Consider the following 14,573-nt stretch of genomic DNA (forward strand, 5'->3'; position numbering starts at 1 on the left):
GTCTCGTTCCCCCCCCCCCCTTCATTTTTTATTTTTTTGCGGACTGCAAAACCCATACGGTCGTGTGCATGTAGCCTAAAGGAGTGATTCTGAAATGTTAACTTTTCCTCTGAATGGCGCATATTGGAGATGAGCGAATAGACTTCAGATGGTACATCCGAAGTAGATTTACAAAAAACGTTGTTGTAATATTATACAGAGTTCCCGCTCTGTACAGTATTAGAATGTATTGGCTCCGATGAGCCGAAGTTATTACTTTGTGAAGTCACGCTAGACTTTGTGTAATAACTTTGGGAATTCATTATTACTGTAAAAAACCTTGATACCAGAGTTCGTTACCAAGGTTTTTTACAGTAATATTTGTTACATTTTTAAAGTGGAAAACCACTTTAAAACTTGAAACAAAACTCCGCTTCGGTTCAGACTAGTACCTTGGAACCGAAGCAGAGTTTGCTTTCAAGTTTTACAGTGGTTTTCCACTTTAAAAATGAACTACTGAAGTTATTCAACGAAGTCACGCTCTACTTCGTGAATAACTTCAACTCATCGGAGCCCCTACATTCTAATACTGGACGGAGACGAATCTCTGTACATTATTATTCCGAAGTTTGGAATGAAGCGGCTTTGGGTGACGCATCCCAAGCTCCCTTAACTCAACACTACCCATAATGTGTACCAGTACAAAAATGGCTTTGTGTGTCAGTACGAAAAATCCCCCTATATAGTGCTCCCAGTAAATGTCCCCATTGTGCTCCTCTACCTTCCTTCCCTCTTAGTGCCCCCATAATGTGTGCCGGTATAAAATGTCCCTATATAGCGACCCCAGTAGATGCACCTAAAGTGCCCCCATAATGTGTGCCAGCATAAACTGCCCCCTTAGTGCCTGATCCCATTCCGGAGGGTGTTGGCTGTATAATAACTCAGATCCCAGTCATTTAACCCATCATCATGGCGGCATTTGATAGGTTATACAGAGGAACGCAGCTCCCTCTGCCTTCCATTCGGAGCCCCCGTTCTGAAATCATGGGGTTCTGATCGGTTCTTATGACTGGCTTGGGCCTTATGAAGACTCCCAGGTTTAATACGGAGCTTCCTGCAAAGCTGTGCCTGAGGCACGGCCTGACAGGCAGCCTGTAAAGCAGTGTTATTTAGGCATGCTACAGAATGGCAGTTACATTTAAGCACTGTATGGTTTGGGTAATTTTACACTACATTATAGTGGGTGGGCACAAACAATGTATCAGACCAGGCATGATACAACATAAGACTAACTGAAGTACATCCCCAAATCTTCTAATGGGACAGCATACGTTGTAGATCTTCTAATTAAAATTGCCATTTTACCACAATCTGCTGTACATGCACTGTAGTGAAGGTCACCCTAAATTCTCGATTTCAAATGTTCAGTTGCATCTTCCTTGGCAATTTTGGCTAATATTTGCCCCCAAATAGAGGTTTTATATGTTTGACAGCGTGGGATAACGTTATGTAAGATATAACTAAGGCGTGATACTAGACTGGAGCCAGTGAAGGTGAGAAAAGTTCTACCTAGATTATTCCAAGCTCCCTCCACAATGAAATCACTGGAGGCTGTGTAACTGGCCGCCCTTCCAGGCGACAGGATAAGACTTGTTCAGTCACTTTCAGTTATGAGAAATAAGACTGTTTCTAATACTCAGACAATGCCAAACATAAATCTAATTGACAGAGAATCTATCTGATTAAAAAAAGAAATCGCAAAAATTTACTTGGTTATGTATTTATTTTTATTTTTTTATATTTACAGGATGACAATTGGGGTGAAACGACTACAGTTGTCACCGGGACTTCCGAACACAGCATATCCCACGATGACATTACACGTATTACTAAGGACATGGAGGACAGTGCCAACCTGGACTGCTCCCGGCACTTTGGGGTCATCATTGGTGGAGCTTTAGCATTCATCTCATTTCTGACCCCTATAGCCTTTATGCTGTTGCCCAAAATTTTACCGTGGGATCTGGAAACCTGTGGTACGGCTTGTGAGGGTCTGTTTATCTCAGTGGCCTTCAAACTCCTCATCCTTCTTGTTGGCAGCTGGGCACTTTTCTTCCGTCGCCCCAAAGCTTTCTTCCCCCGGGTTTTCGTCTTCCGGGCTCTGATCATGGTCCTCATATTTCTGCTGGTGGTGTCCTATTGGCTTTTTTACGCAGTCCGTATCTTGACGACGGCGGAGAAGAATTACCAGGGGATAGTACAGTATGCTGTATCACTTGTGGATGCTCTTCTGTTCGTTCACTACTTGGCTGTTGTCTTGCTGGAGCTGAGACAACTCCAACCTCAGTTCACCATCAAGGTCGTGAGGTCCACGGATGGAGCCAGCAGACATTACAATGTTGGCCACTTAAGGTAAGCCACATGAAGAGCAACTAATTATAATGTAGAACAAAATCCTAAAACATTAAGAAATCTCCAGTATGGTGGCACCTTCGGTGTCATCGAAAGCAATGTTTTCTTTGAGAGCATATTTTGGCACATGTCACTGCTTAGGTGATCAGGTCTAGAATTCCGATCCCTTTAGTCTTCTACCTGTTTATTGACTTTAAGTGATCCATTAGTATGAAATGTACATTGCAGAGGCTCAATTACGATAGTCAACCATGCTTGACCGGTAGCATAATTTCAGTCAGTTCAGCCTTGCGATTTACGGGTGGGACTGAACGGTAATGGTGAAAACTGACTGCCTGTTGGATGGAATCATCTAGAATTAGATCCTATGAAGACCATTGCGATCACCGCTCTAAAAGCAGTATTTGTCATAGCTGTAAGTGATGATATGGATGAGATTGTGTTTATTTTTGTGCTCTGTCATTTGTATCGGTGACAAAACTTTTTGCATTATTAAAACCGTTGCTATAGTAACCTTTTTTGCAAGCTCCGCCAAAGCTGTAATGTAAGATATCTACTCGTAGTAAATAGGAAAAATAAGCCAAATCGGAATGAACCTGAAAACAAATGTCATTCTTCATGCGCTCAAGGGAGGCCACGGCTTTCTCATTCTTAAAGTCAATATGTCTCCAACTGAACAGATTTTAAAATGTAGAAAAAATAAAAATTCTAAAAAGTTCAATAGTAGTTAGTTATAGCTTGATGGTTTTTCCATTTTCTAATGGGAAATGCACCACCCTCCACAAAAAAACACCCACAACGCTGTATATGGCTCCATGTAATTCATGAATTTTCTTACAACTTTTTCTCTGGGTCCAAAGAGTTGTGCCTAAAGGGTGTTTTTAAGAATTTTTGCCAAGATTAGTATATCACAAGGAGATGTGCAGTTCCTTGTATAGGTGTATGAAGCAGCGTTGTACCTAGAAGAGATCAGATCCCAAAGTAATAATCAAAATTAGGCCCCTCAAGACGGAAGGGTTTCTTACACCCTTCCCCTTTATGATCCGGGGGCTAGCTCACCACCCAATGGCATTCCTCTGGAGAGGACACCCAGCATGGGTTCTCAGCATTCAGTAATACAGTGGATGGAACAAAATAAGAAAAGGCCTCCTCATTCCAAACACTTTAATAGCATATTCCCAGTCTGTCTCTATGGTGTATGTATTACCCCCACTAGGTCGATAATGGATTTCGAAGACCTCTGCCCTCAGGTAGATGTAGAGGAATCTATATACAGCCTTATTTTTATGGACACCATCAAATCCTAGGTGGTGGTGGGGAGAGAGATGACGAGAATCGTGGATATGTTCACCTGATTCCTATGGTTTTTCTCTCCAGATAAGCTAGTTCTGGACGCTTCTTTCTACGTTCCTCTCCAATCATATAAGGGGATTCGTACACTGGATTGATTAACGTGACCTCTTGCTGGAGGTGAATAGGGTAAAATTGGGGTGGTGCATTTCCTACTTAAGTGGAAGCCATATTTGTTCACGTTGGCTTTTTCTGTAATGTCTTGCTTTTCCTCATTGGTTCCCATGACCCTTCCGTATTCTCCTTATGTCTCCTTATTTCCTCCTTCCCAAAGCACATTTTTAGTTTTATTTTTGTCACCTGGTCCTACCCTGTTTGTTTTCCTCTCGCAGTATCCAACGAGTTGCTGTATGGATTTTGGAAAATTATTATCACGACTTCCCTGTCTACAACCCTGCTCTCCTGAACCTGCCAAAATCCATCCTGTCCAAGAAAATGTCTGGCTTCAAGGTCTACTCCCTCGAGGGTGAGATGTTGCTTCCTCCCTAGAACTCCCACTCTTCTCCTTAATGTCTTCACCTGATGTCCTCTAACCTGTGCTATATGATCCCGTGTCACCATTGACATTGTCGTTTGCAGTTCGTCATAATTTAGGTCTTGGATAAAATTTTAGATTTTTTTTTTTTTTTTTTTTTTTTCTGTGATGAATTGGGCTTGTGTCTGTACTTGACTTTTCTACTACAACTCCACCCCATAAGCATTTTACTGCATTTATTTATCTCCGTTTTCTGTACAGTTGGTTTCAATCCATTGTTCTGGAATTGGTTATGTCTGGTTTGGGTGAGGAAGCCCACACACGTTAGACTTTATACAGGGGTGAATCCACATCTTTTGGTTCCTTTTTGGCAATTTGAAAGAGAAACTGTATTTTCCCTGTTGAAAACTCAATTTGGCGGGTGTATTGGTCAGATCAAATGAATTATCTCAGGTTTTTACATCTAAGGAGACCCTTTGCAAATTAGTGTCAGCACCTTTGGTGGTCTCTTCCGGCAGAGGAAAAGACTACCGGAGTTATCATATCCAACATAGCTGGATCCCACCAGGTACCACCAGATCCCAACTGACCATAGTGGGATCTGGCTGCTTTCTGGCATAAATTCCAGCTTTCAGCCCAACAAATGCCTCTGCATGCAACGGTGTGTCCGGCCGAAAGCCGACATTTATGTCAGAGAGCTGCTGGATCCCATTATGGTCAATGTAAACTATGGTAGTCTGATCTCTAGTGGAGTTAATTGCTGGAGGTAATAATCTACTCTAATCCCATTAGCTTTGTAATCCTTCCTGTAATGGAACAGTAATGTGGAGATACCAACGCTGGTGTGAACCTTTCCTAATTTGGGTTGTTAAAATGTATGATTCAATAGACATTTTGAGATGACCTCTGGTCAGCTTCTTATGGACCTCTGAAGCTGACCGTACACAAGATTAAATCTTGGCTCTTGGCCCTTAGCCAATTTTGGCAGGACAGGCCAACCATCTTGGGCTACTTTCACACTCGCGTTTGGTGCGGATTCGTCATTGATCTGCACAGACGGATCCGTTCAGATATTACAACCGTCTTCATCCATTCAGAACAGATCAGTTTGTATTATCTTTAAAATGGCCAAGACGGATCCGTCTTGAACACCATATGACACAATAGAAAACGGATCCGTTCTGACACACAATGTAAGTCAATAGGGACGGATCTGTTTTCTATGACACAATAGTAAACGGATCCGTCCTGCATTGACATTCAATGGCGTTCAAGATGGATCCGTTTGGCTCTGTTTTGTCAAACGGACACCCAAACACTGCAGGCGGCCTCCAAAGTGGAATGGAGACTGATCGGAGGCAAACTGATGCATTCTGAGCAGATCCTTTTCTATTCAGAATGCATTAGGGCAAAACTGATCCGTTTTGGAACCGCTTGTGAGAGCCCCATGACTGATCTCGCAAATGGAAAGCCAAATCGCCAGTGTAAAGGTAGCCTAATCTGTGGTGTGTTCGGAATCTCTCCCTATAGCAGTAGCTTATTCCCGTCTCCTCATTACGAACACCTGAGCGTATTGAGAGTTGGGGATGAGCGGTAGGGGCAATATTTGAAGAAGCGATAATTCACGAATATTCATCGTAAATTTGAAAATTCGATTTTTTTTTTTTATTTTGAAATGTAATATGCGCGTAATGCGCGTGCAATACAGGCGTGGGTCACTTTTGCTAAATTTTTCAAGCTGCTAGAAGTTTCCTGAGACTGGAGAAAATGGTTGGCACGGCAGAACATTACAATAGCTTCATATGCAGATAGTGCTCCAATATATAAGCGAATGCGCAAATCGGCAATTAATGATGCGCATATTTTTGCGCAATACGTGCAACTTCACATTTTATTAGGTCTGAGTAGATATTACTGATTGATGCACTAAGTATTGTTGTGACATCACAGCACTACATCTGCAGCATGTATGGACAGCAGAACCAGCTACACGGTCACTATCTAACCTACACTGACTGTCTAATGTAATGACAAAGCAGAGCACAGCAATGACATTACTATCTCTCTCAGAACTGCAGAAAATGGCTGCTGGGGAGGTTCTTATATAGTAAGGGGGAGGCAACTTTCCTATTGGTTGCAAGGGATGTTGCTAAGCTCAGACAAAGACTTTTGAGCCTTCTCATTGGCCCACAAGCAAGAAGCAGGGAGGGATCATGGGTTCAGATGAAGAAAAAATCTAGAATATTCGCAAATACCAATATATAGTGCTATATTCTAAATCTTCGCGAATTCTCAAAGTGGCGATATTTGTGATTTGAATATTCGCGCCCAACACTACTCGGGGTAAAGAGAAATGGCCGAGTAAGTAGTTGTCCACCATTTCTCAAGTGTATGGTCAGATTAAAGCATAACTGTCATATTTTCTTCAGAAAATTAAATTTTAGCATGTGTTACTGCTGCAGCAGCATTATGCATAAAGCAATCTTTAGTTTCTTCACTTACCACAGTTTTTTCCTTGAGTTTTGAATCCTACATTATGAGGATCTTCTCAAGATGGCTCCTCTGCCAGTTCTCTGAGGCGTCTAAGGTTCGGGTTTGGGATATCTAAGAATTCAGTTATGGATTCCGCCACCACGGACCATAAGTTATGGTCCATGGTGGCGGAATCCATAACTGAATTCTTACCTATCCCAAACACGAACCTTGGACGCCGAAGATCCTTCAACACTAGAGATCACATTGCTAAGTCCAAGTTCACGTACTGATTTAACCAGATTTATTGGATCTTTTACTGGTAGCCAAATAACCAAGCAAGGTTTAAATGACTCTTCACGTTGGATCCAGTTCCCCATAGCCATGGGAATATTTAGATTATAGCATATCCAAGTTTCACAATTTCTATGGTTGCCACAGAAGGCTCTGTAGAAGATGTTAATATGTAGTAAAAGTCCCTAAATCTTGTCCTAAACAAGTCTTCTATCACTGGGGGTAGCTGCTCCCACCCACTTCACTTCTATGGCCTCCAGAACTGTCTACAATACTAGACTGCTGTAATAAATCCTTAACCTTCTAGATTTCCCTGCATTGAATATCTTTTTGGAGGAGGGGGGGGGGGGGCTTCCCTTTTTATTATAGAGGTTGCCGAATTCCACCTCCCAGCCCCTTTAGGGCACTGTGAGTTGAATATCAAACCATGAATTTCAGAAACTTCAAAGCTTCCCTGTCACAGGCATCGGGGCCTCATTAAGTTTCTTTGCTGACTTGAAATATAGGTTGACACTTCAGGCTGCCTTTTTATATTAAGTCTCTGTTAACCCCTTCAAGGATTGTAATGCGAGTGCTCATTATTGTCGTCATAAACTTCAACATGATGGTACTACGTTACAATAATTATACCGTGGAACTTGGAGGTTAAAATTGAGCTTAAAATTATTAGAGACTCTCTGCCAAAATTATCCTTACAGGTGTCCCTAGTATTGAAAATATACAGTGTAATTACATGACCACCACAAGTCTAGGTGGGTATTGTTTCTCCTTGGGCAGACCTCCAGTTGGCATAGGGAGCCTTGCATGTCAGACAACACTCCCCCGGAATAAAGTATGTGTAAATTGGCCCTCCTCAAGGTGGAAGAAAGCTTCTTCTTTAGTGCCGCCTTTGGCAGGTTCATTTCATTTCACCAGTGGACATGCTTTTGTTCTGGGCCTTGTATGGTGACCGATGGAGCATCCCTTCATACATTTTTGTCTGTACAAAAGTCCCCATAATGGCAAACTTAAAAATGTAGTGTGGTAACATGCTCAACTACCTGGCTCCCTATCCCTCAAGCCCTTGGTTCTTCCATAGAAGATCCATAGTGTGTGTGTGTGTGTGTGTGTGTGTGTGGTCCATCAACAGGAACTTCAAAAACATTCTATAGCTTATTAGTCTTTTTACACACAGTGACTTTCTTCGTAATGCATACTTGATCCGCTAAGTTCTCCAGGGTGGTGGACCGTCAAGGCTTGTCCTGTGTGAATGCCAGTTAAGCAGTGCGGCCATTTTCAAGTTATTTCTTGAATGTTGTTCAGTGGACCAGATGCCTAGTTAATGGTGACTCAGATCTAATCTACAACTTGCAAGGTTCTCCATCTCTTGTCTCATTCTTTCCATCAAGTCCTCACTTCCTTTCTAAGATTTATCTTATATTCTCCAGTTGGGGTTGAAGATGGTTGGTTCTTCTTTGTTACCTCTGACTTCAAATTTCTTTTTATTTAGAAAATTCGACAAATAACTCAACAGGACAGTCCCGGGCAGTGATAGCCGCTGCCGCCAGGAGGAGAGACAACAGCCACAATGAGTATTATTATGAGGAGGCCGAACACGAGCGGAGAGTGCGGAAGAGGAAAGCAAGGTATCTCCACAGTCCCAGCACAATGCTTGCTCAGCGATCGGCAATCTCACGTATTGACTTGGGTTTACTTTACCACTAAATCCGCTAAGTTTACACCAGATGAAATACATTGTAGCCTTTAAAAGGGTAAAGGTGGGGTGCTCTATTGCAGGACCGCAAACTTAATGGTTTAGCAGTATTATTTCATCAGAGTATGGTTATTTGCACAATGTATATTATTTCCGCACTATACGGCAAGGGTATTAATAGAAGGTACTGGCAGGGCATCCTGTTAAGGCTAGCTCTGCATTACATGATCAGTGTTACCATGTAGCCCAAGTTTTACTATTGTAATAACAGTGCCGCAAATAACCTCTTTTTATAATGACCTTGGTTCCGTTCCTGTTTCCAGATGGACCTTGTCCAGGATCCCAAGGACGGAAATACTTGGATATGAGAACCTTAACTTTGACAATTTGTTTGCAGGATTGTAATACATTTAGAGACAGGGGTGCTAACATGGGTGAGGCTGTGACTACCTGACATGTACTTTCTTTAAAAAGAGATTTGGAGATCACAAATGGCTGATTAAGAATGATATGGATGGCTCCAATTAATACCTGTGGCGACTGTTAATTGAAGCTATTTGGGTACTCTTAAAGGATTCTTTACTATAAGAAGTGTAAATCTGTGGACGTGGTCACAGCAGGAACAGTGGACAGTTTAAAAAAAATAAATGCTTATGAAAATGTGTAGAAATCTAGGTCTTGCACCCCTTTTTTTTTCTAAAATTTTTGTCCTCACCTATCCCTTGGGTGAACTTGATAGACTTTTTTTTTCTTTTTTTTTTTTCCAACCGTATTAACTATGTAAAGGGCGTCTCCATTTTGGTCCTGTATGTCAAACCCTCATTTTGCCCCAGTTTGGAGCTTCTGTGACAAGTTTTAATGTAGTTCACACATTCTTGGATCAGTGAAGAATTAAGGTCTCCCCTCGGTGAGCCCTATACTTCTTACACCAGATTGGTGTAGACTCGTAGACCTGCGCTGACCTGCTACATCTGTCATCATCTGCCTCTTAATGATAATCTCGGCATAGATAGATGTCATTCTCACTTACAATAATTGTCAACGGCAACAAGCAAAGCCCTGGAATTTAGGATAATTCGCTTGTTCAAAACTTCATCTTGTTGCCTTCCAGTTACCTCAGTTTCTTAGGACAGATGTCTACCGAGAGAACGGCAATGATGGTTATAGGTGTAGGCAAATTCTCACAAAATTTGTGTTAAGTTTCCAATTGATTTGGAGAGGATGGTGGGGGTGGGATGGATCCCAAAGATAATAATAATTTCTGATTCCGCCATGTCCAGTTACAAATACTGTACATGACGATACTTTGGTAACCTCCTTGTGCAAGTGAAGTTCAAAGGCATTCTTCGATATTGTGGCATCTGGCTAGGAATTCTTAAGTTCCAGATTTATTTGTTGAGTCCAGTCCTTCTGACCATTGGGAGTTCCAAACTATTAGATGTTGGTATTTTTATGGATAACTGAATAGTCTTTCCTCATAGCGGATATGAAGGTATTACAAGCAGTCATGGAGTTCAGCCACCACCAAAACACGAGTATTATACATGAGTTGCTAATGACACATATGAGCTCTACATGTGATGATATTCAGATGTGTCTTGGGGAAGCTTTGTAATGTGAATAACTCTACCACCCTAGGTTGGTGGTTGCCGTAGAAGAAGCTTTTACTCACATTAAGAGGCTACAGGAAGAGGACCAGAAAAACCCACGTGAGATCATGGACCCCAGGGAGGCTGCCCAGGCTATCTTCGCCTCAATGGCCAGAGCCATGCAAAAGTATCTCCGGACAACGAAACAACAGCCATACCACACCATGGACAGCATCCTGCAACACCTCGAATTCTGCCTTACCCACGACATGACTCCAAAGGTTAGTTGGCAGTGTATCCCTGATGATCATGTCTACTATGTTTTGTTTTTTCTATGTCCCGATTATGTTGATTGAAAACTTGGTTGGTGGCATCTTCATGGAACCTCCTTACCAGAGGTTCTTGTGCTTCATCTCTCAAAGAAACTTTTCTACTTTAGCTTGTGTAGTAACTGCAGAACCTCTGTTAACTAATTAAATCATCCCATAACTTAATGATCTGATCCAACTTGAGGTACTTGTTTGGCATCTTCGTATTGGGGAACACCAGCGGTTTGTCCAACACTCAAAACCTGGACTTCTGAATTGTTAACTTAATTGCCCCTTGTTTTTCTTGACTGACTGAATTCCTAGGTGCTAGTAATGCATGGGAAATCCAATAATCTGTCCTCAGCTATGAATATTTTTGATTGTAGTTCCTATTTCCCGTTGGGGGGGGGGGGGGGGGGCACGGGTCTGGTGCCAATGTTACCAGATGCCGCTCTATTTACTTCAGATATGACCTGTGAAACCGTTCCCACAGAGGTGTTAAGCTTGTGTAGGACAAGTTGTTAAACTGCGGCTTAAACCCGGTCCCTATTTAGCTGTAAGTTTTTTCTTTCTGTAATGTGATATGTTATTTTCTTCTTCTTGAAGATACAAGCATGCCCCCTAGTGTTCACTAGAATGAACTACAATGCAAGAATCTTTTCTCGTAGGATAACAAAGCTATTGATGTCACGCCGACAGGCTTTACTGTACCTCGCGCTCACATTTTATTAAATATTCACATCTTTCATTCATATTTAATTATAAGCTCTCTGCAGTAGTCTTTGTCATACGCTGAGCAGATGTGTGAATCACACCCCGAAGCCTTTAATAATAGGCCGTGAAAAGCTCTGAGACCTTTTAAAACAACCATTCCTCAGATAGTAAACACTTAGCTTATGTTTCAGTCGACCAGTTATGCTGAAATTCGCTTCCTTGGAATTTTTTTTTTCTAACCACTGAATATTTAATGCTGCTTCTTGGCGCAGGTCACAGGCACCTGTCTGCTCGTCTTGAATCTGTAGGCCCCAGGAGGCTGTTGTAGTTATGTTCTGTGCAACAAGTGGTCCACCTGTCTTTATATTACTACAGTGTTTTCATTTAGACCAAAAAATAATCAAAAGTATTATTAGAAGCTAAAATATATGATTGAGATATTTTTGAAAAATAATAAGTTGATCAGAGCAGGTGATCGAGAACATCTAAAATGTTCTAAAAAGTTTACAATTGCAGTTTCTCTTCCCATATGGTGAAGCTGCATACAGCTGGTTCTGGTTCGGTGAGGATTGTTGTGCTATAAAGTTTACATTTTTGATGGCTAGAACAGATTTTCAGCATTACTTTTGTGGAGCCCAACTTAAGAAAGAAGCCCACATAAGCAGATGTCCTATGAAGTCCATGAAGATGATGCTCCTGATTAGATTCAAACCACAGACCCCAGATCTAACCCGGGAGCCCTGTGTGTTTTGGCTAAAACCTTTAGTTATCATATACCGTACTTGACCATTGTGTCTAGTTGTTAATGGCTTACTGATCATTATGAGAGCAATGGATGGGCAGTTCTAGGACATCTGAGTAGTTTTGGAAGTTAAAGTGGTATAATATTTACAAATTGCATAATTTGTGGAACTGATCCCAAAAGTTTCTCAGCATGTTTTAAATTATGAAGTGCCTCAATTGTGAACAATTAGGTCTCCTTTTTTAGAAGGTTGATTTGACTTATCCATAAATTTTACATGACTTTTGTTTTGTTGCCTCTACAGGCTTTTCTCGAGAGGTATTTGGGTCCAGGACCAACTATCCAGTATCACAAAGACCGCTGGCTGGCTAAACAGTGGACTTTGGTCAGCGAGGAACCAGTAACCAATGGATTGAAAGATGGTGTTGTGTTTGTTCTAAAGCGTCAAGATTTCAGCTTGGTGGTCAGCACCAAAAAGATACCCTTCTTTAAGCTTTCAGAAGAATTTGTAGACCCAAAATCACATAAATTTGTAATGAGGCTTCAGTCAGAGACCTCAGTTTGAAACAAAGGACCTTCATCGTGAAGGAAGGGAATACAAAGGAAAGGTGGCCAAAACTTTCGTACATCTCTGGTCCTCTTTCTTTCTTGATGGCTTTCTACGAATTCTAAAGTTGACTTTTTAAAAAAGCTCAACATGCCTTCCTTGGGTATGCACCAACAGGAACTAGTGTTAACTTCAATTCTGTTTTGCCCATCAGAATATAAGGACCTACATGGGTTCTCATTACTTCCATTTTTTGAAGGGAATTAGACCTCATTCTTCCAGCTACCAGGGTTGTTCAGTGACTCTCCACAGAGCCAGTACTTCTGTATGGTTTATAAGCATTATTTCTCATCTGTCCATCTTTGCAATAATTGAGATCTACTACTGTTTGCATCAGTTGAGACTTCAAGAGAAAGACTACCTGCTCTGGAGTTTCTTCAGGACATCTCCCTAAACATCTTTACCAGCCAAGGCCATCAAGGGATACAAATATTTGGTGCCAAAAGCAAAGGGCTATCAGTTAATGCTTTTTCTATCCTATGAATTTCCTGGTGCTGTCCTCACAAGGTCCACTTTTAACCTTTTTGAAGTATTAAGTGCTTCAGAAGATACTCTGATTCTAAACAATGTGGTTTAATCCAGAAAATGTTACTCCATAACTGTGCAACCCTCAAAAAGACAGAGGTGACGTGATGGTTGGCATGAATGTTTTTATAATTCCAGGCAGGTTTGCTTAAAAACCACTAAACTGTGGCACTGTTTTTTGTTTTTTAATTGCAAAAAATATTTCCAATTTGTATAAAATAGAAACTTCAAATCTGTAAATGTACTCTTACATATCTAGGCAGGATGTCAACTTTTTTAATTGCAGAAATGTGTCGCCATTGTGGTTTGAGATGTAAATGCACCTACATATTACACAGTACACTTCTCCAACATTTTTTTTTATTTTATTTCACGCACCATTGTTTTGTGGGTGCCAACCAGGAAATAACCAATTCCATTCCAGTGTGTCTCTGGATTAACTCTATAACAGTATAAGTGCACTAACGGCATCGTCATCTTGTTTACAGTCTGCCATCCCCTTCCAATTGGTTAGCCTATTTATGCCGACATCATCATTTTAGGTGTGACGTTGCTACGTTTTTATTCTGCTGCCTTTTTTGGGTTGAGTGGCAGAAAATCATTTTAAAAAAAATTAAAAAATGTTCAAACTCATTTTTTTTTTCTTCATGTGATGTCTCACTTTTAATATAAAAAGGACTTTAACATTTCTAGCTTCTCACTACTGAAGGACGTGAAAAATAATAAAAAAATAAAGTTGTTTTTACACTACCTAACTTATTTGTCGACAAATGAGTAAGTCGTTGTGTGAAAGGGCGTTTGCTATTTCTATGGGTCTGGTTCATCTTGGCCCCTATATAGGAGTTAAAAAAAATTCTTTGAAGAGTGCACTTCTCATCCAGCAACAAGACACTTTCATATGAAATCTAAGCATAAGGAGATGTTTTTGAAGGCCTCTGTAGGTGACTTGTGAAATCTAAGCATAAGGAGATGTTTTTGAAGGCCTCTGTAGGTGACTTGGCCATTGCAGGGTCGTGTACATGAGCCCTAACTAATACTATCTTAAAACACCAACCCTGCCTCATTTAAGGTTTAGATTTTCTTTTTGTCTTTTTGTCAATTATTTAATGATTCACAAAATGCATACATGGACCATATGTGAACCCTTTCCATACCTTTAACGCTTTCCCTGAAGGTGTCATTTCTGTAAGATATTAGAGGCACACTCAATATTAGTAGGCCATCACTGTGACTTGACTTCTCCATGGCCTGAACTTCCATATGTGTAGCTTTTTCTAGCAGATTAAACATCTCGCTTCTACTGCTCTTCAAAAAGGGTAGTTTCAAAAATTGCCTTAAAGTACTGCAACTAAACAACAAATTCTTTCTAAACATGGAGAGGTTCTTCCGAACAACCAAGCCAAATGTTCTCTT

The 14,573-nt window shown here is 41.0% G+C and overlaps 1 protein-coding gene across 1 annotated transcript in view; it reads left to right on the top strand.

Moving 5' to 3' along the window:
* The window catches only part of VANGL2 (VANGL planar cell polarity protein 2), a 57,389-nt gene extending 43,474 nt beyond the window's left edge, over positions 1–13,915 (top strand). Inside the window, exons 5-9 of the mRNA XM_044271744.1 lie at positions 1,787–2,391; positions 4,074–4,207; positions 8,472–8,607; positions 10,314–10,545; positions 12,333–13,915. Coding sequence (XP_044127679.1) covers positions 1,787–2,391; positions 4,074–4,207; positions 8,472–8,607; positions 10,314–10,545; positions 12,333–12,593 — 1,368 coding nt within the window. The 3' untranslated portion in view covers positions 12,594–13,915. The remainder of the gene's footprint in view (positions 1–1,786; positions 2,392–4,073; positions 4,208–8,471; positions 8,608–10,313; positions 10,546–12,332) is intronic.
* Positions 13,916–14,573: the final 658 nt, after the last annotated feature.

This window comes from Bufo gargarizans, chromosome 11 (genome assembly GCF_014858855.1).
Source record: "Bufo gargarizans isolate SCDJY-AF-19 chromosome 11, ASM1485885v1, whole genome shotgun sequence".
In the NCBI taxonomy this organism is placed as follows: Eukaryota; Metazoa; Chordata; class Amphibia; order Anura; family Bufonidae; genus Bufo; species Bufo gargarizans.